This window comes from Struthio camelus, chromosome 2 (assembly GCF_040807025.1).
Source record: "Struthio camelus isolate bStrCam1 chromosome 2, bStrCam1.hap1, whole genome shotgun sequence".
In the NCBI taxonomy this organism is placed as follows: domain Eukaryota; kingdom Metazoa; phylum Chordata; class Aves; order Struthioniformes; family Struthionidae; genus Struthio; species Struthio camelus.
This window is the reverse complement of record NC_090943.1, coordinates 47,293,238-47,319,612: the sequence shown is the minus strand read 5'-3', so window position 1 is coordinate 47,319,612 and position 26,375 is coordinate 47,293,238. Positions and strand designations below refer to the sequence as shown.

At 41.3% G+C, this 26,375-nt stretch overlaps 1 protein-coding gene and 1 long non-coding RNA gene across 4 annotated transcripts in view; one reads left to right on the top strand and one right to left on the bottom strand.

The window, feature by feature from the left end:
• The window catches only part of STT3B (STT3 oligosaccharyltransferase complex catalytic subunit B), a 51,152-nt gene extending 34,150 nt beyond the window's left edge, over positions 1-17,002 (bottom strand). Inside the window, exons 1-2 of one of the 2 annotated variants that reach the window (XM_068935497.1) lie at positions 16,699-17,002; positions 16,503-16,650 (exon numbers count right to left, since the gene is read on the bottom strand). In XM_068935497.1, coding sequence (XP_068791598.1) covers positions 16,503-16,650; positions 16,699-16,783 — 233 coding nt within the window. In that variant the 5' untranslated portion in view covers positions 16,784-17,002. Of the gene's footprint in view, positions 1-16,502 lie in introns of both variants that reach the window. The other variant, XM_068935496.1, reaches the window with a different exon arrangement.
• A 440-nt stretch (positions 17,003-17,442) lies between these two features.
• LOC138066341 (uncharacterized) overlaps positions 17,443-26,375 on the top strand; it is a 33,224-nt gene continuing 24,291 nt past the window's right edge. For both annotated transcript variants that reach the window (XR_011139693.1, XR_011139694.1), the window contains exon 1: positions 17,443-17,559. This is a non-coding gene — a long non-coding RNA (uncharacterized lncRNA). The remainder of the gene's footprint in view (positions 17,560-26,375) is intronic.

Sequence of the window (26,375 nt, the reverse complement as noted above, 5' to 3'; positions counted from 1 at the left end):
CAACTATAATGATTTGTGAAATGCTGTACCTGTAAAATTAGCCTCTTATCTTAGTACAGCAAGGTTGATTGTTAACGTGTTTAGCGCCAAGCGTCTGCAGCACCGCGTGAGACAAAGCAGGAGTTCCTGCGCTCCACAAGAAACACATAATCTAGGCAGTTACGGACATGACTTAAAGCGCACTGAAAACCCAGTCAATGGTGTTATACTATAACATAGTGTCGTGTTTCCTTTCTAATGTTTACTAACAGGCATTAGTTTCAGATTTTTTAACCTTAACTCAAATTCATAGAGGCCTCAAAAGCATGGCTAATGCCTACTTGTATAGCATTAAAAGATCAGCTAAACAAATGAAGTAGGCCAGGAGAGTACATATTGACATTCTTCTCATGTTTCAAACTAGTAAAGCTTCATAACCGACTTCAGAGGGACGTGAACAACTGTTTCCTGCTTTGGCAGCAGCACATTAAGTCTTTATTAAGATGACTTTATAAGAATGATTTACCACTCAAAATTGAAACGCAACATAACAGCATTTTTACTTTTTACACTTAAGATGGAAAAATTTAACCCTCCCTCCTAATATACTTCTAGATAGATACAAATCTATTAACCCCTTTTTAAAAAGGGATTGATTTTTTGCTGCAAATTAAAAGCCTGCAGAGACAGCTCAGCATGCCTTTATAGCAGAAATTGTTAGAAATACTATAGGCAAATTAATTTTTCACTGTGGGAAGAGGATAAGTGAGAACAAGAAATGGGGCTTCTGACCATACAAACCTTAAGAGAAATGTTGAGGCTTAACTACAGCATCTCGCTTTGACTTTTAAAAAAAAAAAAAAAAAAAAAAGCCCACTCCTCCTCCTACCAGGAATCTTGAGAAAACGAACACGTGCAAACACAAGGAGAATCTTGCCAAGCTATGTGGCATATCAGGGCCAGCTTAAGGAATTGATGAAGGAGCAGCAATAGGCAGTGTACTTACAGTCAAACAACCACATACAAGTATCATGCTCTGACACTACTAATCCACTTCACAGCACTCTACTCCATTAAGGACAGGCCTGAACCTTACAAACGTTTCCCCTTTGGCCAGAACGGACAGAGCTGCTAACAGCATAGTATGGTAAACAATAATTACACAACGCTTCTCCTATCTTGGTACTTTTTACACCATGTTAATAGTATAGTGTTATCATATTTCCAGCATAATTAGGCATAGAATCAGAGTACGACAGAGTTTGCAGTTTGAACCATCTCCTTCTTTGGGCTAAGGTTTAAAGGAATCTTCAGACAAATGTCAGAAGACCTGTTTCAGACCTGGGAGTCCTGACCACCAAGTTATAGCCTAGTATTGTACTTTGAACTTTTTTGAGGATGCTCCAGTGATTGCAACCAAGACGCCCTATACATGGTGCCATTAATTTTGTGGCACTATGGGAGATACCTATTAACCTCAACTCTGCTCATGCTTAAGTCTGATTTTCTTTCGCCCTGTGAACTGCTGCTTCTGAGGATATAAAGTAATGCTGCAAGATGATTACTTAATGCTATTCACTATGATCACTTGCTATATCCAGGAGCTATAGAATTCTGCAACACTTCACAGCAACAATTACTGCTGTATTGATAAGGAGACATCTTTGGCTTTGACATTCCTAAGTTTAGCACTTTCTTGACAAAGGTACTATTTAATATGATCATTTTAAATAAAATTCATCTTACTAAGTAAGAAAACACAGGAGTTTCTTCATCTAGTTCTTTAAAACAAATTATGGTAATAGTTATGGACTTCATTTGACCCTTCCCTTACATCAAGGTGCAAGATTAGAGAGTTGCTTCTTTTGAGTTGGTGTTAACTGCTTAAAATCCTATCAGTTTCATGCCAAAAACTGCATTCATCTAGACTTCTCATCTGGGCATTCCATTACCCAGCTCTCTGAGAATATATAATCTCCTTACTAGCAGAATATGTTGAAAATTTCCTAAGCCTGCATTTATAAAGGCTTCTGTGCACTAAAAGCCTTCAGCTGCAGATGCACAAAATTTTCACATCTGCAGACTCAACAAATGAAATGCTATGAACTAACACTGAACATTACAATTTATCTGAGCAATTCTAAGAGTCAGTTTTTAATGCAAGCATAGATTACAGAATCAATTATGCAATACAGCATCTAATTAGAGATGGAAAGTCTAGACTCTTGAAAAAGATACACAGTCACAGATTGACTCCAAATCCAACATATTGTTTGCATCCAAAGGAAAAATATATTCAATGCAACACTTAAATGGAAAATCTAATGAGAAAGTTCAGTAACTTCTGCTGAATGAAGGAATGTATATGCACTATTTCATACCAAATTTAGAAACACCTGCTTGCCTACATATAGTACGAGTACATCATCCTGAAAATCTTATTCTGAAGTCTGTATCTATGAATTGGCAATTACCACAACATGAGTTTTGCATGTGTGGGTTTTTTTTTTTTTTTTAAAAATGGAAGCACAGTATCCCATCAATCATATAATGAATTCAGTGCACTGCGGCGTTACTTCTCATCACAAAGATGCTTCTTGTGTTTGCTTTACAACCTTCAAAAAGCACATGTGGACAGGTAAGCCAGTTTCAACTGATGAAGATCAGAATTTTGTACTAGCAATACCTACAGGCCAAAATTCCATGGCAGGTAAAGAGCCTTCATCCTCCCCCCCCCAAACACAAAAACAAGGTGCTACAGACTTCACAGTAAAAGTGGAGAAAACATACACCGAATTCTACACCTGTAAGAACCAACGAGATGGAAGGGGGTCCTCAGTTTGCCTGAACAAAAAGAGCAGCCAGGGATTTTTTTTTCAGAAAAACTGATGTTCTTTTCTTTTTAACTTACAACAGATCAACTGATTTTTTTTAATAGGCCTTAAATCCAATAGAAATATAAGATACACTGCATTAATTGCCCCTAAGAAGAATATACATATAATATACACACACACACACACACATATATATATAAATCAGATATTCACATGACCACAGATCTTTTTTTCTGGTATTTTTCTAGATGCGTTCCTACCACAGCCTTACTGTGGAAGATGTTATCACTTTGCATACTCAGCTGGAGCTTCTTCATGTCATCAGCTAACAACCAGAAGTCACGAACACATCCCCTTAGCCAGTCTTGCACAGAAGATACTTGTGCAATTCTTACTGCAGTTGACTGATAAAGACAATTACTGAGCCAAGTCTACCAGAAAGAAAAAAAGAACAGCTCTGACTGAAGTAGACTTTAACGTTGTCCTAAATCTGTTCTTTTGGGGGGTTAAATACAGAATTTGTGGTGTAACAGTCTTTGTGTTTTAATTGCAAAGATATGAATATATAATTACTCTTTGTATTCTGAGATAAGTCTCAACTTGAGACATGAAAGCTAAGAGCGTGAAAGTGCTTGTACTGAGAGACCCAATCGATCTTTATGTTTTCTTGCAAGGAGAGTCATTTGAAAAGGGAAATACACATCTTGCAAGCCACCTGCCACCTAGCAGTCCCATGTTTGAATTGGAAGCAGTATCATTACTCTACATTTCCTCAGGTTCAAAATTGGTCATGATCCTGCTTTTGATTTCAAAATTGGGAAATCTGAAAAAACATCCACACTCAGAAAAGTGTTGAAGCCCCGTTTGTTACATGAAGGATAATTAGGATTCTGAAGTAACGGGATGGCAAGATGAAGACACCAATTTCTGTGGTGATGTGGGCCACCTAACTTCAGATAGGATGGAAACTCAGAGAAAGAGGAAGTAGTTTCTGTTCCTGGAATCCAACTGAGCAACTGGACTCCTGCTGTTTGTAACACAATTAATATAATCTCTGATGGGGAAGAGAGGGAGAAAACTTAGACCAAAAAAAAAAAAAAAAAGAGCTGGGGGCACAACCAGAAGGGCAGCTATATTTTTTCAGATGCAACATTCAATCAGACAGTCTACCTAACTTGAACAATTTCTACCCAGTGATTGAGCTCAGTTTAAAGACCTAAGTTTATATATGTCTGCTCGGAAATTCTGCTTAACCCTTCAGTAATCTAAGTGATATAAATAGACATAAATATTGCATTTGTCAGACTATAGTACCCACTACAATTGCCTGAATCCATATGCACATATCTAGATAGATACTGAAAAAAAAAAAAAAAAGCACAAATGCAGCCCAAACTACAAAAGGATAAGGATAAAGGAAAAGAAAAAAGAAAAAGGAGAGAGACAGAGAGACCTTTTTGATGGCTGGCACTGATCTACACACTCTCCCAAATTTAGCTGCAGCAGTTATCCCTCAGCTGAGCTTTGCTAGTTAGAAGGAGCTCAGGAGTGCTCCTAATTTGCTTCAGTGCAAAGATCCACTAAATTAGCTTGACTCGCAGCTAAAAAGTATACCACTCTAAAGACGAGTTGAACTATTTCACCTGCTTCTTCACCGAAGCACAGTAGGAGTACTCACATGGTCTACTAATACAGCCCAGCAGAAGGGACTGCAGCCTCCAGCTGTTTCCAAAGTGACTGCATATTCCCACACTGAAGGGGATCGGCATGGGAATAGGACCTTACCAATAAGGTAAGCAAAGACCAGGAAAGTAGATGATAGAAAAAATAAAGTGGCCTTCATCCTCCCCGACAACACATAGATAAAGAGTTGACCTTTTAAACTATATTTTGCATTCCTGATCCACTTTTACTGTCTGATTTGTTCCCAGAAATGAGTATAGTAAGCAGAATTTAAAATCAGTTCTCTACTACATGTATTTCATATCTTTCACACTGTTTTAAGTAAGTCCTAAATCAAAAGAAATGCCTGAATTTAACTCAGGTTGTTAACCTAACGGTTACATTTCTTCAAAGATTAAGTACAAGCATCATAAAAATGTAATAACAAAACATTATTTGTTTTTTATTAGGTATCCTTGTGAAAACGCTACAGATTAAGTGTACGGCAGTGACCAGTGTTCAGTATTTAAGAGAAACAGTACTTAAAATTAATATTAAGCTTCTGCCATGTACAATGTGAAATTAACATTACACTTTTATTATCCCTCTAGAGGATGGGATTTTAGAACTGCTCAGTGCTACTATATTATAGATTTCAAATTACTTTCAAACTATTTCACTGCGCTCTCCTGTTCCTTTAGACATTTAATAAAAACCAACTTTTTTTTTTTTTTTAAAGTGTGTGGGGCTGGTGTTGGGTGAGTGTTAAGTGAGGTAGGTTTAATATTACACGCATACTCCTCAGAGCTGTGATGCCCAGCCTTTTCGTCTCAACATGTTGTTACAGAAATATTCAAAGACTATGCACACCACTGCCTCTTACATTACATGTCAAGGAGCATGTCCTTTCCATGATACATTACTCCTTGACCTGTTGGCTACATTAGTGCACTATTTGGTAGCTATAGCCTTCTATCTCTATTAATGAACAGCAGAAGGGCTGAGTTTGACTTCTCAAGCCATTTTATTAAACAACAAGCCCTGACTTGGGGTGCCATGCCTTCCTCTTCTGGGCCATTGCCACTTATTTTAAAGTAACCTGAACCTCTGGTTGCCTATAAAAAGAAACAGGTAAAGCGGAATAGTAAAGCAAGCGGATCAGTTGCAGTTCAGGGAGGGAAGAAGAGCGAGTGGTGTACAAGGGGATATGGGAGCTGTTGGGAAGGTCTCAGCAGAGGTTGTCAAGGGATAGTTCTTAGGCCATTTTATCCTAAATCTTCTCTCTCCTACCTCTCCAGAGATGAATTAGATCAGCCTGTTCCAGGACCTTCCAACTCTGCCAACTCTCCCACCAAATGCCCACCTAAATTAGAAGACTACAGTTAGCCTTTCTGATTCAGAAAAGGAATTTGGCTCTAGATCCCCGACATCCCATATAACCATTAAACAATGACAGAGTTATTTCTGGCAGAACGTTTAAATAGTTACAACACACTAGAAGAGCTTTGGCAGGAACCATTGATATGTTCACCTCTGAATAACCAACAGGCTGTTGGGCCAGAGCACTAATGGGTACTTAAGAACAAATTAGGGTACAAGACATGTGCCAATATAACAGCTCCCTGTCACTGGAAAAGGGCAGAGTTTCCTTCTTGCTGCACCCAGCTGCATGCCTTGACACGTGCACCTATCAGATTCTTGGGCTGCTTCAACTTGTTAACATAGCAGAAAGCTATCCTAGGAAAAGTCCAACAGACGACAGGAAATTCAGGAGAGCTGCCCCACTGGATGACAGGCAGATAGGGCCATTTTATACTGGTGAAGACAAGCCTAGCAGCACCTCATCACATTATAGATATTCAGAGTCAGGTTTTACTCAAAGCACTCTGAACTGCCTTCCTATCAGTTCAGGGAGTTTACTAGGAATCTTTGAAATCATTTTCCACAGTTTTCCACACTTTCCGACAGGCAAGTGATAACCACAGGTACTGCAACATAGCATAACAGATACTGAGGTAGAGACAACACTGCTTAATGTCCTAGGTGAAAGTACCATTCAGTTAACTTTTAAAGCTGCCCTGGGCTTTTTCTTCTTGAAGATATGCCTGAAAGAAGACAGCAGATGGCACTGCTGATGGTACAGAGCATACTATCACAAAACAAAACCGTGGGGCACATCGTGGGGCACATCGGTAAGAATATTGTGCTGAAGTTACTACAGTATGACTGAAACATAAGGTAAAAGGCACTCTGAAGAAGACTCACTAAAGCAAAAGCTAGAATACAAAGTTCAGTGACAAAACTGTCTCAAGCATGATGCATTTGACACAAAACACATCGTTCCGTTTTCCCCAAATAAAAATTACGTTCTACCTGGAAGGAGAGCGTTGTCCCAAGAGGGGCTGGTAAAAAAGTAGCAAATTACAAAATTAAAGCAAAAAACAAATAAACAAAAAATCAAAAATCTTTGGCTCCTGAATATGTTTAGCCACAGAAGAAAAATTACATTTCTCACTACCAGCAGTGAAATGTGACTGATCTGAAACATCACAAATTAAAACACTTGCAAATGTTTAACGTACTCTCTTCAGTGTCAAAATCCATTTTCTATGTGGCAAATGAAAGATTAAAATCATTACAGAGTAAAATGAATTGACAGACACATGCAGCATTTTTTCAAGTATTACTTCAGACACTTGACGTTAGATAAATCATTCTAGTCACCTGTATAAGATACAGTAGTCAAAGCACGGCAGCATTACACAACTTTTGGAAGGTTCAAAAACTGCACTGGCTTTAATGATTTTTGTTCTATAGTAAAGCAAACCAACCATTAACTTCCATTGTCAACATTAATATAATGCAAAAGCTCCAATTTTCTTTTATCGACTTTCTGAATTGGAAAAAATTTTCAGCATTTCATATATTGCCAATAAAAAAAAATGGAAGGCATTTTAAAGGCTGTTAATTCTCAACGCTAAACTTCAAATATTTAAACTTTGCAGATAAACCTTTCTTTTTCAAAGACATAACATTCCAAACTATATTTATAAAAATTCTAAGTTGAAATAACTATCTAACTTCTTAATGGTGTTTAGGATAAGTATAGAACAGGAACGAAGCACACAAGGCGTGCAATAAGATTACAGAAAAAAAAAAAAGCAGGAGCACTAGACACGAAAAAGAGGTACGCAGGAGAAGTAGACTTGTTTTATTCTGTTTCGCTTCTGCATCAAGAAAATACATTGCTTATTTTGAAATCCTCTGGGCATAGCACACAAGAGTTGTACCCAACATCTGGTCTTTCTGGTCAGCTGAAACAGGTGCTTTTCACACCAAAGTTTCCTTAGAATAAACATATATTGGGAAGATCAGAATTAAATAAAATCATCTTTGTGCTACCACAAAACCATATTCTTTGGAACTTAAGAACAAGTTGGTTACCATATACGGTAGAATAATCGCAAAAAAAGAAAAGCTTGAAAAAAAATAAAGCAGTTCCCACAAAACGCAGTCTACACAATCATGTGTGCTATAACAGTTTTAAGTTACATAGTAACATCCTATATTTCCTTTCTAAAAAAATCCATTTGCCATTCAGAAAACAGGGTAGACGGTGCCCATGAACAAACAAGAGGCATACAGTAAGCAACCTTTTTAAAATAAACTTACAGGATATTCCTTAAACCAGTCCAGAAAATAACAGGTAGAGAACATTAAGAACAAACCCCAAAATAAACACATTGAATTCACATCCTCAACTGTAGTTTCCCAAGTTTTTTTGTTTTAGGTGAAGAAAGTTTTGAAAATATGTTTTGCAATTCTATCCTCATAGACTACCAGTGTGTATTTTATTAATGTGCATAAATATCTGATGGGAGAGTGTCAAGAGGATGGGGCCAGACTCTCAGTGGTGCCTAGTGACAGGACAAGAGGCAATGGGCACAAACTGAAACACAGGACATTTCACCTGAGAGACATGGCACTACTGGAGAGAGTCCAGCGGAGGGCTACCAAGATGATGAGGGGACTGGAGCATCTCTCCTCTGAAGAAAGGCCGCGAGAGCTGGGCCTGTTGAGCCTGGAGAAGAGAAGACTGAGAGGCGACCTCATCAATGTGTACAAGTATCTGAAGGGAGGGGGTCAGGAGGACGGGGCCAGTCTCTTCTCCGTGGTGCCCAGCGACAGGACAAGAGGCAACGGGCACAAACTGAAACACAGGAAGTTCCATCTGAACATGAGAAAAAACATCGTTCCTGTGAGGGTGCCTGAGCCCTGGACCAAGTTGCCCAGAGAGGTTGTGGAGTCTCCTTTGCTGGAGATATTCAAAACCCACCTGGACGCAGTCCTGTGCAATGTGCTCTGGATGACCCTGCCTGAGCAGGAAGGTTGGACTAGATGATCTCCAGAGGTCCCTTCCAACCTCAACCATTCTGTGATTCTGTTTCTTTCTAAAACACAGGGATATGGCCCCACTTAATAGCAAGAACTTTGAATTGTAGGAGCACTTAATTCGGCCTATGTCAAAGGAGTTTTGATTCAGGGAAAGTAGCAGTAAACTGAGAAATACAGAAGCTGATCTATTTTGCTTGTATCTATGTCCTTAAATTCATTCCTTGGGCTGCTTCTACTTCTGTAACATGTAGTGCAGTGTTAGGTTCAATTCCATGGTACCTCTCAAGCCAGACCTACTGGCTACCTACATTAAAATGCCTCAGTTTGATTCCCAGCAACAACTCAGATAAAGGTCACAAGCTCTGCTCAGCTACAGGGCCAGAAATTAAGTCCGTCTGTTGGATATATTATGGATTAACTGCAGACATAAAGCACAGATGACAGCAGTGGTCCCACTGCTTACTTGTCCTAACTTTACTTTCTTCTCCAAGCATTAAATATAAGCAAGTTGATAGGACTGTTAGAAAAAGCTTGGCTAAAGGATTAAAAGAAAAAAAAAAACAGTGTGTGCAGCATTGCTACAGGTTGCAGGCTCCACAGGATCCAAAAGGGGCAGCTTTAATGGTGCTGTTAAGTAGCAAAAAGCCCTCAGGTTTGGCCATAGAGGTCAGTACAAATGTACCTTAAAGGGACTGCAAGAACTGAATTTTCAAAAATTAAGGAGCAAGCTTTCATCAGGACGTGAAATAATCCGACTGAATCAGAACAGAGTTCTATGGAACAGCAAAAGGCATCTCCCTAAACCTGACTGCCTCAACCCAGAACTAAACTATCAGTGCCTGCACAAGATTTTCCTGCTGGCTTTATCATTCAAAATTTGTGTGCGCGAGTGCCTTTATAAATCAGTCTGACCCTATGTAATCAAATCAAATTTCTGTTTAAAAGCAGAACTTATTGAGATGCTCAAATAGTAGGATATATGCCAAAAAGGTCAGTTCAAGCATTTTCACCATAGCATTCACTCAGTAACTCTTGACTAGCAAGAGCATTTGTCGAAGACTTAAAAAAAAAAAAAAAAATCCCCAAAATTGAGTATTAAAAACTAAACCAGTCAGTTCAGTTCAACCTAGTCTTCACAAAACATTCAGATATATTTTCCTTCACGTTTGATTTCACTATCCACTAATCAATAAATGGGTCAACACTTTGCAAGTATTCTGCATCTCCTATGTTTTCCAGAATAAAACTGTACAGAGAGTCTTCTTCAAGCATACCTTACACGTTTTACGAACGCTGTCTATCCTAGCCTCTCACGCATACCCCCATAACTGTACCCACATGAAGTCTAATGACATTTTCACCTCAATTACAAGTTGTGCAAGTGAGGAAAGAAATATCGCCTACTGACAATAAAAAGGTAGAAAAAAATACAGCTTCTAGAAATGGAGCAGTGTTTTGATTCTTACATGAAGTATATTTCATTGAGTTCACAAGGGGAACTCCACTTTTTACTAGGCTCAGTCTAGCCTGACCAAATTTGAAGTATCCCTGTTCACAAAGGGTATTCTCTCTGTTACACCGTCAACTTTCTGTCCAATGCTCTTTTTCCACATTGCCCTCCTTCCATGAAGTTTCTAATATTTATTTCTTTATGCATTTTCCTGTAAAGCAGTAGTAAAATTCGGCATAGTCAGTTTCACAGCTTTTCCACTGTTGCACACCTTACCGGTCTTCTGTAGAAGTTTACTTAGCTTCAAAACAGCACCCTCAAAGTAGCTGAGCATGAAAAAGCTGTTCAAATCCGTACACATACAGGGCACATGGTCTAGAAAGCACCAAATAGCCAAAGACTGGCCTGTGCTGAGAGTTTCTCAGCATGTGTCATATTCCAACAGATGTGATCAGAAAAGGTGCCTAATCTCCCTCATTATAAAGGGTTGAAAGGGAGGGGCAGATATCTATTAGGCTATTCTTTGAGAATGTAAATATCCCTAAACTTGCCTTTTATACGCGCACGCAGGCTCTGCTAACTTGGGTTTGGAGACCATGCTATGATTTGTGAAGAGGGCTAAGAATATCTTTCTTACTAGAATAAGAAGGTAGAATGCTGTTTGAGGTATCAGGCTACTTGAGATCCTACTAAAATTATTACTATTACTACAGTATAAGCACTTTCATCAATCAAATGTAATATGACTCTATCTTAGATTTAAAAAAAACTCAAACTATTATAATCCAGCTGTTCACTATCCAGCAAGAGCATAATCTTTTTAAGTTTTGCAGACTGAAAAACTCTTTCTCATTTCATAAAATCAAAAAGATTGTTCATGAACATATCATAGTAAGTTTTTAATATGAGTGTAATGATATTTGCCAACATTTCAAGATCAATCCAAAGTGATTATATTCAAACTGGATTGGAACCAAATGTTTTCCCAAGGTCTGGAAGTTGTCAAATATTATAAACAAAAGGAAGCGGTTAAGAAAAGAATGCTAAAATGGGTGGGAAATGTTTCCTAGACAGATCCACATTCATGCACTCACCTTCAACAAGATTATGTGATGGACTGAGAGCTCCACAAAGACAGCAGTTTGTAGATGACAGTGGCTGCCATCAGTAGAGAATAATACATTTATTATGCAGTCTGCTGTCAGTTTGACCACCACAAAGAGTCACTAGCAGTTAGGCAACGGCCAGGTCAATTACCTGGGTTGGCCACATCAGATTGGATTGAGCATTCTTAATCAAAATTATCAACTACTTATAAACATAATATCATTCTCCTTATAAAAAAATATTTCCCCCATTATAAACCCTAGTTTAATGTTACTCTCATTCACTGCCGCTTGCCTCCTCTTTATTCACTTCTGTTGCTCCAGTCTCTTAACATGCTTTTTTTTTTTTTAATATGCACACACATGCCTCCACCTTAACACACACTCTGATTTCACCCTCTAAAATCAGTTACTCTCTACATTCCTTCCTAATGTTCATACTCTTCGTCAAAAATAAGAAACTAAACCGCAATATAAACCCGACAGCGGGCAGGCTCAGGGAACTAAAATGTTACAGTATTCTGACAGTTTACCTCATTGAATCAACTCACCACGAATGCTTAGAGCAAGTACAAAGAAAAAAAAAGTAGGACTGCACAGCTGGTGACAGAAAACTCCTACTCCAAAAGGCAATCATTAGATCAGCTAACTACAGTATGAAACTACAACCTTACTCTTTCCCAGTGAAATCAATTAATTTACACAATCTCCAGTATTTGATCATCTCCATATCCTTCTTCTTTTGCTCACTTGAGTCACACTTGGTATTTCAATGAAGTTTTCACATCTTATTTATAGGTATTATAATGGAAGTTTTCATTAATAAAGAAAAGTTCCTAACAGCTAAAGAATCCACCTAGCAAACATGACCTGAGCCAAGCAAAACCTGTCTTGCTAGCAGTGCTCAAGATAAAAATCCTTATCTGCCTGAAGAGATGGAATCTGTCCATCTCCAAGATGCAAGCAAACACACTGGCCTTACGTTTATTTCAGCCAGTTCTTCCCCATTCACTAGAATCCACTAATTGCAGGTGATGGTAGCAGTGGACAGTAGGTTGCTATCACATTCACATACCATTACGACAGTTATGCCATCTAAGTGATGCATGAAAAACAGTGGTCATCCTGATGACAGTTAAAAAGTAGGTGGTTTGAATAGATCAATAATGTCAGTTTGGAAGAGGGAAGGATCTTTCTTAATCAAGAGCTATGTCCTTATGATGCACATAAGACTGCTGTCATGCTATTCAGTAGCAGGAGCTGGTAGAAAAGGAAGAGTACACGTTCCTGATAGTAGTAAGTGGTCCAGCATAGCGGACAAGATCACACTGGTGCTGCCTATCACATACGCAAAACGGGACAGAGAGGCCCATGCACCATTGCACACCAGTTTCTGCGTTCTAGCTTAAGGCAACTGATTTTTCAAATCTGGTGTTTGGTAAGCTGTTAAAATTCTCTCAAAAAGGCAAAAGTTTGATCTAATGTTGCTGGATATGATTAATGATCAGATACATTTTTCACACATGGGACTTAACGTTCATTCTATTGCACAGCTTTTACCCTTCCTGTTTCAATTGCACTCACTGAAGACACTACTGATGAAACTCAGCTTGTTAATGTTTTATTTAATATCAGTATCAGGGTGTGACAGGGTCTAACCGTCTTGCTATATGTGTATGTGTATATGCATAAGAGTGGCCAAATTAAATTGCGTATTCGCATGCTGGTGCTGTACATTAGGCACAAATGGTTATGTAAAGAGCACATCAGTCCCTATTCAAGTACTCAAAAATTTTGACTGCCTTGGTTCAGCAGCCATGCTAGCCTTTAAGGCAACAGTGACCTAGCCTGACATGCAAGTCAAATACACTGTTAAACGTTCATGGAAAGCTTTCACTGCCCACTTGCTTGCTCATAGCACAGAAATTACGGTATTTTTGGTCCACCCAACTGCCAAACCAGCCAACGCTTTAACTGGATTTCAGACGTGAAACCAGTTAATCTCAATGCAGCATCACCATCCAAGTTTCAAGTCCTTGGCCTGACAATGAAGATAAGACGCCAAAGGCTTGTTAATAGCCAAGCGTGGCTGACAGTCAACGCTAGTTGACTGTATGTATCATCTCACCTGACCTGAGAGTTGCCAAAAACTGCACACATTTTTCAGAGTCCTTGCACAGTAAGTAACAAAGACGTAGGCAATAAGTTTAGATAAAGTGGTAATACGATATGAAAGAGGTATTCAGTGTGGAAGAAAATAGTAATACTAGAAACAGGAAACAGCATACAAGCTTGTAAGGCAGTATGGTGACAACAAAATGCCAGTGTTTTTTCCTCATGCAGGCAGTGTAACAGAGCTAGAGAAGCTTTTGCTCTCCACTGTTCTGGACTACTGTGCTACATTCTGGTCATTTCTGACAGAAACGCCAAGTAAAATATAGGTCAGAGATTAGCCTTCCAAACCCCTTCCCCCCTCAAATCAAAACTAAACCCAATCATCAACAGAACGCAATTTGAAAGCGATTAAAAATCAAAAGTGGTATTTGATTTAAAGAACATACAAAAACCCCAAAGCAAGCCTCCCTCTCTCCTCACCCCACATCTCCTTTGTTTCTTATGTCCATATCAGAAAACTGGATTCCCAAGTAAAGGAAAAAGCTTTCTATACCTTAGAGGCAACAATATTTTTCCCTCCAAAGGAATATCGGATTTGCCTAATGCTTCCCATTTTCTCAAATATAATGCAGCTCCCTCTCTTTATTACAGATGAATAACAGAGAAAAGGTGGCAGGCATATCAACAGACGCACCTTAAGGCCATTCAAGATGCCCTACACAAGTTTCACTGAAAAAGCCAAAGAAATAGAGAAAACTATGGAACTATCCCAACATTAAAGATTATGGTCACTGTCCTGAAAAAAAATGTCACAAGCTCTTAAGGAAGTGGGGTTTTTTTTGGGTAAACCTAGAGCACTGCTTCTAATCTCTCTTCATAAGCTCTTTTCTCACATTAGATCCAGACCGGTAAGACCCTTGTAACTATGAAATACTCCTATCTAGCTACTGAACAGTATTTAGGAGCAACAACTTTTTTTTACTACTCTTTTCACCAGGATTGCTGCTGCAACAGAAAAGGCTGTTTTTTCCTACATTTCCTTAGTTTCTACCATTTTAGTTCTCTTTTCGACCAATTAACTTAAGTGCATTTGCCTCCACGATTTCTGGCATGCAGCAACATGACACTGGCATGATTCCTGACATTTCAACTGCTTCCCACAGATGTGCAGCAAAACCAATGAGTTTTGTCTCTTACACTTCATCTGTTCTCTATTTAGCAAAGTTACATGCAGCAGCATAGGCAGCATTGCCTTCCCTTTGCAGATTCAGAAAGATGACTCCACATTAACTTACACATTGCTCAAAATCAGAAGATTATCTTTACAACCACAACCAAGGTTAAGAACTGAACTCTCATAGCACCTTTGTAAACGTCCCTCAAGACTTAGTAACAAAAGTAACACAACTGAACATTGCGAAATTTCCATTTATCTGAGGAGGATGAGGCCCGATTATAAAGATCAATTAAAGCTGTATGAAAACATAAGCTGTATACTTAAGAAAAAAAATAGTTTCCTCCACGATAAAAGGGAAAGTCATTTCGCTTAAATCTAGATCAGAACAACCTTAGAAACTACTATATAGATATAAACCGTAGTTCATAATCTCATTACAGCTGCATTTAACTGTGCTCCCCATTGTTAACTTTATCAAAAGTTTGCATTCCTGCCATTTATTTGTGTTTGCAGAAAAACACCTGAGTTACAGGCAATTACTTGAAATTTTGAAGACAATTTTATTTTTCCATCACAAAGTGTGATTGCTTCATACAGTGTTTAAAAACAAAGCAATCCCTTGTTCTCTAGCCACTGTTCTATGCCATGATTTGTGAATGAACTACATGAAAGAAGGAAAAAAAAACCCAGGAAGTTGTACTTTTGAAACTGACTATCAAAGTAGAGCGCACACTTCACAGAAGTACAATTAGAGAAATAATTTTAGATTTAATATAAGTTTAACAGAGAATACTGTGTATTTCAGAATAAAGCACAACCTTCACGTGATTAACAATAAGGCCTGAGATATAAAATTTTAGATTAAAAATACAGAACTGATTACTCTAAAGTAATCTTCCACTTACCCTAAAATTCTTAAAGAAAAAAAACCCCTGCCCATTGCTAGGATTAAGTAGCCAGTAATATAATACTTCATCGTCACGTTTTTGCATTGAAAATATTGCCTCACAAGTCCTGTCATCTTTCTCTTAGCCAAAAGCCTTGCTGCAAGGAAATACCGCAGCATTTCTTGATCTGTGGCATGAAATGGTTCCAGTCCCGTCCAACAAAGAACGAACCAGACAGCTTCCATAGGAGTGAAAGTAATATTTAGGGAGGGGGGAGGAAATTAAGATGCGTAGGAAGCGGCAAAAGTCCTTGGGCTTTATAAACACCTGGCAGTATATCAATGTCACCCGTCTCGCTGTAATCCCTCAAGCCACTTTTATGAAGATTACTTCCTGCAGCGCATTCCTCACCCTCCTCCTCCCCCGGCCAGGAAGGGCTCTAAGGAAAGACCACTACGCGGAGCGGTGTCGCACATCTGGAGCCCCAGCGCTGCGACTCGCGCCGAAGCGTCACGGCTCCGGCCGGCACGAACCGCGCTTCGTGCCGACGGCGCTCGGGCCGCCCCCCAGCCTCGGCCCCGACGCTCTCCACCTGCCCGCCGCGGACACAACTTTCCCCCGCGCCCCTGGTCTCCGGGCGGGTGGGGGCGGGGGGGGTGGTGGTGTCCTGCCCGCAGCTCCGCCGCCTCCAGCTCGGCCCGGGGCACGGACACCTCAAGAGGCAGGAAGGCAGGAGAGCCGCCCCGCCGCCGCCCTTCGCGCTCCGCCGCCCCCCCCCCCCGCTCCGCGCACCCCCCGACCCGCCGCGGCAAGTTTGCGGAGCTGGGGGGGGTGGGGGGGCCGCCGGGCTCCGGCAGGGGCAGCCCGCCCGGCCCGTCCTGTCCCGGGGCTCACCAGGGGTCGAACTCGTGGATGATGCTCTCGAAGCGGATGACGGCGAAGAGCCGGGAGCTGAAGCCGGCCAGCCAGGCCAGGAAGAGGATGGTGAAGGAGAGGAGCGATTGCCAGCCCGCCGGCTGCGACAGGCCCCCCGACAGGCCGCCTCCACCCGCCGGGGGGCCGCCGGCAGCCGCCGCCGCCGCCCCGCCGCCGCCCGCCCCGCCGCGGCTGTTGAGCAGCGCCACGGAGTTGGCGGCGGGCTTGTGCTTGTTGTCGGCGGCCGAGTGCTCCGCCATGTTGTAGCCGGGGCTCGCTCGCAGCCTCTCCGCCTGGCGCGTGCGGGGAGGAGGCGGAGAGGTTGGGGGGGGGGGGCGTGGGGGAGAGGGAGGGGGCGGAAGGCCAGGGGGGAGGGAGGCTCGGCAGGGGAGGGGAGGGGCAGAGCCCGCCCGCCCGCTCCCTCCGCGCTCCCTCACTGCCTCCCCGTCGCCGCCGCCGCCGCCTCGCCGGGCCGGGGCCTGCCTCCCGCCGCCGCCGTCACCGTGCCAGTGCGGCGCGGGGAGGGGGGGGGGCGGAGGAGGGGGCGCGGGGGCGGGGCCAGTGACGAGAGGGGCGGGGCTGGGCTCCAGGCGGGACTGCCCGAGGCGGGGGGAGAGGGGGCGGCCGCGGGCGGCGCCGGGGCGGGGGCTGAAGGCGCGCGGCGCCGGCCGGCCGGCCGGGCGCGCGGCGAGGGTCGAGGCGGGAGTGAGGGGGAGGGGCGGGGGCGCGCGAGGGCTCACGGAGCGGGGCTTGGCGAGCGGGCGGTTTGACATTGCCGCCCTCCCGCGGGGGAGGAGCTACGCGGGGCGGGGCGGGGCTGCGGGGGGAAGGCGCGGGTGGCGGGGGAGGGACCAATCCGCGCCGCGGCCGTTCTAACAGGAACTCCGTGACGGCCTGTCACAGAGCGACAGGTACTTAAAAGAGGCGGGGCGAGGCCAGGCAGCCAATCAGAGCGGCGGGGAGGAGGGCGTGGCAGCGCGCGAGCGGGGGATGCGCTCATCGCCTGCTATTGGGGAGGGTAATGAAAGGGACGGAGGTGAGTGGTGGCGGTTTGCTCCAATCAGAGCGAGGTCGCGGGCGTGGCGTGTAAGTCACGTGAGGGGCGCGGGCGCCGTCAGTAGCGGCGAGCCCCTTCGGCGGCTCCCGGCGCAGCGCCAGAGCGCTGCGGTGCGTGTGGGCTGGCGGGGCGGCACCGCTCCCGGCGTGCTCGGCGCGAGGGCTTCCCCCCCCCACACCGTCTCCGTGGCGCGAAGCATGCTGGGCGTGGTAGTCCGCGCGGTGGAGGCGTGCTCGTGCCCCTCAGCGCGCGAGGGGCTGCTCTAACGGCTCCAACTGCTCTTGCCTGCCGGGCAGTCGTCTTGAGGCACTGCAGGGTCCCGGCCCGCTCGCTGTGGTGGAGGGCGGGCGGGCGGGCGGAGGAGGCGACGGGAACAACCAGCAGCAGCACCCGTCGTCCTCAGGGAGCCCGGGGGGGCTCACCTCCTTGCCCTGAGGGAGCCCAGGGGCGGTATTAAGCACTGCTCACCTGCCTCCCTACCCTGGAGCCTCCTTTTGCTTGTCTTTCACGGTATGAACTTACCCTTCCGAGACTCTGGCTCCTCAGGGCTCATGCACCTTTGATCCATTTATTTAGTACGTTTAATTACCCCAGTGAAAATTATGTTGGCTGCCGCAGGCTCCTGCACTAGGAATGGGCACTCGGGCAGCTAGGAGGAGTAGCTAAAGGCAGGGCCTGCCGCGGCTGAGGTCTGGGAGGACTTGCTGCTCTCACCCCCGCAGCCATCGTCTGGGAGGCCTGGGCCTGCATGCTGCTGTTGGGAGCTCTCCAGTTCCAATCTGATGCAGAGACTGGCAAATGGAAGTATTTTTTTCTATGTGATTTTTTTTTTGTTTTCTGTGTTTTCACCATGAAATGTCATTTGGTAATCTCATAATTTCTGCCTTAAATATTTTGTAAAATATTTACAGTCACAGTCATAAGGAAAATCTGAAGAAAACTGAGAGCTAGTAAAAGTTTTGAGATCCTGCTCTTACTTTTTGAATGGTCATGATAAGTAGGACTCTTGCAAAAGCTCAGCCTTGCTGGTCTTTCTTCTAATTAATGACACAGAAATGGCAGGAGACCATGCTCTTTAGAAGCGTTGTATGGCACTAAGCACACTGAAAATGAAAATGCATAGTGTTAAAACCATGTACACCACTAACTCCTTTTTTTGGCCTTTATGTAGGGCTGCATTTTCAGAAGTAAATAGTTCAGATTTTACTGCCTGAGCTCCAGACGTTCCTCTTGATACGCAAACCTGGCTCTTCAGAGGCCCTGAAGATTTGCAGTTCACTTGCACTAGAATCACTGGGGACTACACTTTTCAAAATTGTGCCCTAGCTGCCTAGAATTATTCTAATTAGTTCTTACTACCCTTATTCTTTTTTTTAGTTGCTGAAAGAAGAAAACAGTATCTTTCTTTGTAAGCAAAGTAGAATCCTTTTTATTATGGATGTTCTTTTAGTGGAAAGCCCTGTTCAACAACTCCTAGATAATGTGACTAGCATTATTTTGCAGCTGTGACCAAGTTGCCAACTTTGAAAGCAAAGTTACTGTACTGTATGGTGCGTGCATATTTGAGATAAACACTTGGATATAACGTTGTTCTTAAAAGACTCAGTTTTTTTATATTGTTTTACAATAAGGTCTGGAAGCTTCCAGCAAATTGTAAGGTTCAGTTTTGATGAATCTGTCTCTTAGAAGGCTATACTTTTTTTTTTTTCGGTGTCATGTTCACTGCTACTCTTGTTAAGATAGGCTAATAGTATATCCAAGAGAAATTAAATTAGACATTTGCCCCTTTTCTAATCTTCTCTGTGTGATTTTTTTTAATGAGTTGACCAACTGGCATTTCAAGTGAAGGATTCTTTTTTTAAATTGGCTCATAACAAAGAGCAAGTGTGTCTAGAAATTTGCAACTATCAAGTGTTTCCTAAAATGCTTTGACTGGTTTTCCAACACGCTCCTGGTCCTGTCTTTTGGCAACAGTAATTTAGGTTTATTGCTGCAGTAGAGGAGCTGCTTTAAGTGATGGTGTTGTGTACAGGACACCTTTATCTTCTCTTCCACATCTTCCAAGACCATTTCTCTAGATGTTGAGGAGCCAAATGGGATGGGTGATGCACATCAGTCTAGAATAATGTCCGTATTAGCACTTTGTTTTACATAAGCTTTAATATCAGTGTTAACTTGTTTTTATTATTTTATTTTACTGAAAATTGTTGCAGATCTTGGTATGGATGAAGTTATATGGTGTTTACTTTAAGTTTCACCAGTATAACTTTTACTCCCAACAGTGAGGTTATATCTTTTTAACTATACTGACAGAGTTAAATCAGATAACTTTCTGAGAACAGACAAGCCCTGACAGAGTTTGATTTATTTGAATGCTGACTAATGGTAAAGTGTTTTCTTGTCTGTGGTAACAAATGATATTGTTGCTTATTCATTTTTCAAACCCTTCAGAAGTCTGTACCGTTGAATGCCTCGGAGTTCAGATAATGAATTTTAGTGGTAGCAAAAGCACAGTTCTAGTAAAAGCTTTTACTAATATTTCTGTAAATATACTTATTTGAATTTTTGTTTGAAATAAGGTTTGTTAGTCTCACAATAAAATTGTGCATATACACAGTGATCAAAATCCATAGCGTGCTGTAGTTAGATGGAAAGATTCAATGATTTTTGTCACTATTGCCATGACAGAAATGGAAAGTACAGTTCTGTAGAGGAGATGCAAAACTTGTCTACTGAACAACTGCATTCAGCTGTACTAGTTACAGCTTGATGGGATGGAGATTTTTAATCTTTTTCCTCCTGTCCTCCTGTGCTCTTACTTTTTGTTTCAAGGTAATTTGGTTTTATGTGTTCCACTAGGTGTGGTGGTGTTTTCTTTGAACACAAAACACAAAAATGTCCATGTTAGTGGTTGAAGAGTTGAATTTGCCTAACAGCCATGAACCGTTTTGTACATGGAAGATCACTTTCCTGTTCTGAGCTTGCAAAGTAATATCCAAATGCCTTAAGGAAAAAAAAATATTACTTAATTTTCAAGCATCCGTAACAGTGGAATTATTAGGGAGATGATGCCAAGTGCAGAATTCATGTTACAGTCGAACAAACTGGAGAATCTTGAAAGTTGTGGATCTGCAATCAGTCAGGAAAATGTCCGATGAGGACTCATTTCTCAGCAGAGCTACCATGTATCACTGGCGTTCAGCCTGCTATTGAAAGAATGGTAAATAAAATTCATGCAGGAGAAACTGGACATATCTGTGTAATAAAGTATTAATCAGAAATACTGACTTATTGTTGGGAGGAACAATTCCTACTTTTCAGCCAGCGTTACTGGCAACAATTCAGCATAGTTTATAAGCAGGAGTAGGTACCTTAGTTAAGAAAGCTGTAACTTTGAAGGCCTGTTTGGGTTTGAGATGAAGAAAAGTGTCTCTTAAACAGTCCTTCCAACTTGTTTGTCCTCTAGATGAATAAGTTTGTAAGTTTGATGTTAAAATTTTTGCAGATGGCTTTAGAAACTAATGAAACAATACTTCCTAGACTGAAGAATATTACACTGTAAGCAATAACGTGCAGCATAAATTAATATACTTGGTTTCAGTGATTGTGCTGAGTTCAGTGCCTGGACGGTCATTATGGACAAATGCATGGCAGTGTTTAAACCAAGAAAACGTAAAACTTGAGATTCTCAAGGGCAGTTATGTGCAGTTGTATTTAAAAAATAGCTGTACATTAGACACTATCTAAATAAGGAAAAAGGCATGAGTTTAATTTTAAAATCAGTTTAGTTAAGCAGATGCAAGCCTTTGTGGAAACATGTAAATTGCTTAAGCCAGTTGTAAACTGATATAAGATTGTCTACAAACAGCTTTACACCTGTGTAACTGTAATAAGGTTTTTAACTGATTTGAATTAAACTGGCGCAACTGTTGTGTTTAGACAAGGCCTTAGTCTAGCATGTAATTCAGTAATAACAGTAGAAGCCTGACTTACTGCTGATAGTGTTCTATCATGATTTCCTCCTTCCTTTCCAAAATGTGTTGCTGTTCCTCTGCTTCTCCTGTCTTGATTCTCCTGCTTAGTTTCTCTTTCCTGTGACTTGCAGAGCAATAAAAGGTTGCTCCAGTTTGCACACATCGAGCCACCAGGAATCACAAAGGAAGTGGCAGGAATGGTACTTTTTCTTCTCCCGAGCTAGCTCCTGGCATACTCTTCAGCTGCCAGCACCTTTTGCATTAATCTTGTCTTCTGTTCTTAGGGGGAAAACCAGGATTTTTTGCTCCAGCAAACTTGTACCAGCTCTGCAAAGATCTCTTCCTTTATCACAGTAACTAAGTTAGAGGCATGTGCTGGTCCTTTCTTTAAATAAATAATATACACCCACCCCCACACCCACCCACCCCCACACCCTCTGACATTTAAAGCTTACAGACCTCTGAAGTACCTTTCTTATAGTTTTGCCTCTTGTTATCACTAGTGTTTGCAAATGCCATAATCAGCACTTGGTTGTTATTGGCAAATGCTTCAACTAAGTGTGACTGCAAAATGTTCATTGTGTTTTCTTTCTGCTGAGAAGGAATGTGCTTGTTTGGGATGATCAACAAATGAAAAATGTGAAGGCTGTTTACTTCGGGGGGTATCACTGCATGGCCCTATCAAACATCTGAAGAGTGACATTTAGCACATAAATGCCAAGTCCCCAAAAGTTACTGTCTTTGGGACATCAGAACTGCTAAGGGATCCAGCTGGAGAATAAAGTTAGCCTCTGGAGAATGGAGTGAGATATAGCTCTGTTTCAAATATATAGGATCTAGTACGGCCTAGTAGCAATTAGAGCGAACCTTGTCACTATACTGGAGTGAAGGGGGTGGACAAAATGCAGGGAAGAGGCATTCTGCTGTTAGCTGTCGCACCAGTTGCATGTTACAGTTTCGGAATAGATGCCTGGAAACTTAGAGTGGAAGGGAGGGAGAGAGAAGAAAGAAGATGATTTATATGGTGTTTTTTAAAGCCCGCTGAAATCAGTATGAGTTTTTTGTTAGTAGGATTTCAATCGCCCTGTAGTTGTATTTTTCTTTGTCTCCCTCACCGGAACATTTCACACATTTCTGGTATGAATTGGCTGCAGGGGAAGAGAAGAGGTTATCAACTGCATGTTGCCTGTAAGGATGGAAGCTTTTTTTTTTTTTTAATGTGTTTTTTTTTGTTTGTTTGTTTTCTGCATTTGCATAGTGAAATACTATTTGGTAATCTTGTAATTTCCTTAAATATTTTGTAAAACCCACAGCCAAAGTTTAACTCTTCTGATTTTATTTTGGCTCATACATTTGAGCAAGTTATTTAGCTTGGAAAGTTCTTTACAATATTAAAGATATTGTCTTCAATTCTGCATGAACTAATTCAGGTGGAAAATTTTTGAAGATTAGTTAGTGTAACGTCAGCAGAGAATTCTCCATGCCTGAAAAAATCTGAGCGCTGTACGGTTTTTCTTTTCCCATAATCGAGTTTGTCGTCTAAATGTACCTAGCCTTGAGGAAAGAGAAGTTATTTTACAAAGGATTGTTTCCAGTGTTTTTCTGTTACTAGCAATTCAAACTAAATATTTCCTCCTTGCCACTTTCTGGAGTCCTTGCAGATATTTTTCTAGTCAATTGCTGCATTAATAACTGCATCAGAATTGCAAAAGGATTTAAGTGGTTTAGTTGTGAACTGTGCCAAAATTCACAGTGCCATACAAAACAAGTTTATGGGTGCTCTGGCATAGTGTAATTTCAACTAGTCTTCACATATAGGTCTGAAGTGAGGACTCCATCACGGTCAAGAAGAGAACTGGATGATGGCTGTACTTTACATTGAGCAGTTAACTTGGATATTTCAGCAGCTGCAATGGCATCAAATAATATGACTGCTTCACAAGTGCAAAAATTGCTATATTGCAGAAAAGTTACTAAGGGGCATTTGATGACTTCTGTTTGCATGTGGGCTGAGGACACTGTTGTGTAATATCTAATCTATGGGTCTTCAGTTCTTACCACAGGAATCTCTTTCCAAATGACTGTAGCACTTTAATCCCAGATTTATTGCTATCCGATTGAACTTTCTGGCATGTTTTAAACTTTGTTTTTAATTATAGATGTATCTAGAACTGTGAATCTTAATGTTTAAAATCATATCCTGAGGAGACTGATGTGACAATAATGAATCCTTACTGCTAAACCCTCTTTCTGTGCATCTCTTCTTTAACTATTTGTTCCACTTTTCTAGTTTTTAGGACATAGAAATCCCTATTGATATGCCAGTTATTGATAAATGCTCCCAAACTTAAAAGCCCAGTGAGAGTTTTAGATTAAATTGCTAAAGGAAAATTTCTAATTTCTAAAAGAGAGCTGCCACATAAATCTGGGATAAAAATAAAGTTTCTTTCTGCTGTGATTGTATAAGAAGTGCTGCTGCAAAAACACAATTTTGACCAGAGTATAAACTCTCCTGCCAAAGCAGTTGAGCCGTTGATCAAGTCAGACGCTTGCGGGACCTACCGCTTAGATTACGTGCCTGTTGTGTGCCCTGGTTTCCTTCCTTGAAGCGGCAATCAGCCAGAGTAAGGTACTGTTATGTAACATGCCATTTCATAACTTTAAAAAGCCTTTTTGAAGCTTCCCAGTGTAAATTGCATCCCAGGGAATTTGTTCTTGCTGTTGTTTGTTCCTCTTATGCTCTCTGTACTTCTGCATCTAAAACCACTTTGGGGTTGCGTGAAGTTGTCTTTTTCCATAAATATGCAAGGATGGATTACAAATACTGATTTAATAACTCTCCTCGCCTGACGCATGCATACACACACACGCGTGTTCATGCGTGTACACATGTTGCTATTGTCCCTCATTTTCGTTTTTTGTAAAATGGAGCCAATGTTGCTTGAGACCAGCTAAAGTTGCCTAGACCTGTTGAATAATTCTTATTTTTACTCTTTTGTGAGCTAGCCCAGATACGCATTGGTTTTACGCAAAGGCCTATGTTCAGTGCTGCTTTAAGCTTTTTTGTGCGAGGAGATCACAGGGTAGGGATGGCTAAACTGCTGACCTTCAGAATCGTACGAGAGAGAGATGGACAAATCTTCCATTTGTTCCCTATATTGATGCCTAAAACATGGATTGTTATATACAATATCCGAGCTTTATCCTATTCAATAGCCTTTTCTCTCCCACAGCCCACTATGTCAGACATGCTGTCAGGCATCCAGACTGTATGTCAACTCCTATGTTTGCTCTCAACTTCCACGAATTTACATGTAGTGCCAAAAAGAATTTATCAGTGCTCATCTGAGAGGCCTGTGTTTTGTGAGCGTAGGTATGGGTCTTTGGTTGTCTATTTTTAGTCTTTCAGGTGTATGATATAAAGTTAGTGTGTCCCATCTCCTGCCTCTTTTGAAGGTGTGCTGACCTTAGTCATACCAGCAGAGTTCTAATGATGACTGTTAGGAGTTGTTGTGGCAGCAGAGAGGACATTTTAGACAGTTTTTGTTAGTTTTATTATGATTTAAGGAAAGAAATCAGTGCCAATGTGATGGCATTGTGAAAAAGAAATCTGTGACTGTCAAAGGATCTTCCCTAACAAGCGGTCGTTGCAAAGGAAGTGAAATTTGGGAGCTATGTTACTAGCTGATGCCTCTATTATGTAAAAAGGGGCAATTATAAGTCAATTTAAAATAAATGTCTTGACTATATCTGATGGCGAAGGACTTGATTCTGAAAGATCACTTTCAGAAGTGAGAGTCACTGCGAGTCAAGTGTTCAGAACTACTCAGAAAGTGGTTGTGAAATTGTTCTAGATTCAGGCCTGAGAGCAGAAGCTTTTTCCCCCCCCCCACCCTTTTTTCCCCCCTAGAACGTTGGTACCCTCTGTATCACAGGAGGCTTTTAAGCTGCAGGGAAGAAGCTTGAACTTGACAGACTCTCAAGCTGTGTTAAGAACTGCATTCAGAAAAGATGATGAGAGTTATGGATGAATAAAATACAGTCATGAGTGTTAATATTTTCTTCTCAGACTGTTTTCTGAAATAAAATTCTGACTGCATGTCTAATCATTGTCATTGTAAAAGTTTATCATCTTGTCATCTAATAAGGTGCCTATGGTTTCCAAGTCCAAGGCAAGCTGGACAGAGAACGTGACCAAGCTGTCAGCATCATGGTATCTTTTTGCTGGCTATCAGGAATTTTTTGCTTTACTCAAAAATCTTCCTATTACACACTAATCTTGTTTACACAACATCAGAATATTCAATATTATACTTAGAGTCTGTACATGTATATGGAGTCACACAACTTTTTAGAAAATGTCATTTATTAGTATCAAGAATAAGTTTAGGAATTTCTTGAGTTAATGAACCTCTTTATTTAGAGAGAACACTTCCACATTCTTGACATACAAGGTTACAAATAATTGACCAAGGGTACTAATGAAAGTATCAGTTGTTAGTCTTAATTTGCTGAATTGCTTTGACTTAATTCATGTGACTTAAATTTGAAGCAACAGATACATATCATGTTCTTTATTGTGAGCAGATGGCAAGATTTGTGTAGAAATCATATGCAATTTTTACTAAGTTGTTAATTACTAACATTTGAAGTATTAGGCATGGTAATCTTTTCTTACTTTTCTTATTTCTGCAACAGTTACCGTTCTTCTGGAGAGAACACTGACGTCATTTAGTCTGTGACTTTTCTGTTTTCTTTATTAACTCAAATTGTGTTCGATAACAACGAAGAGGAAACAGTGTTCAAGTGCTCTTTTAACAG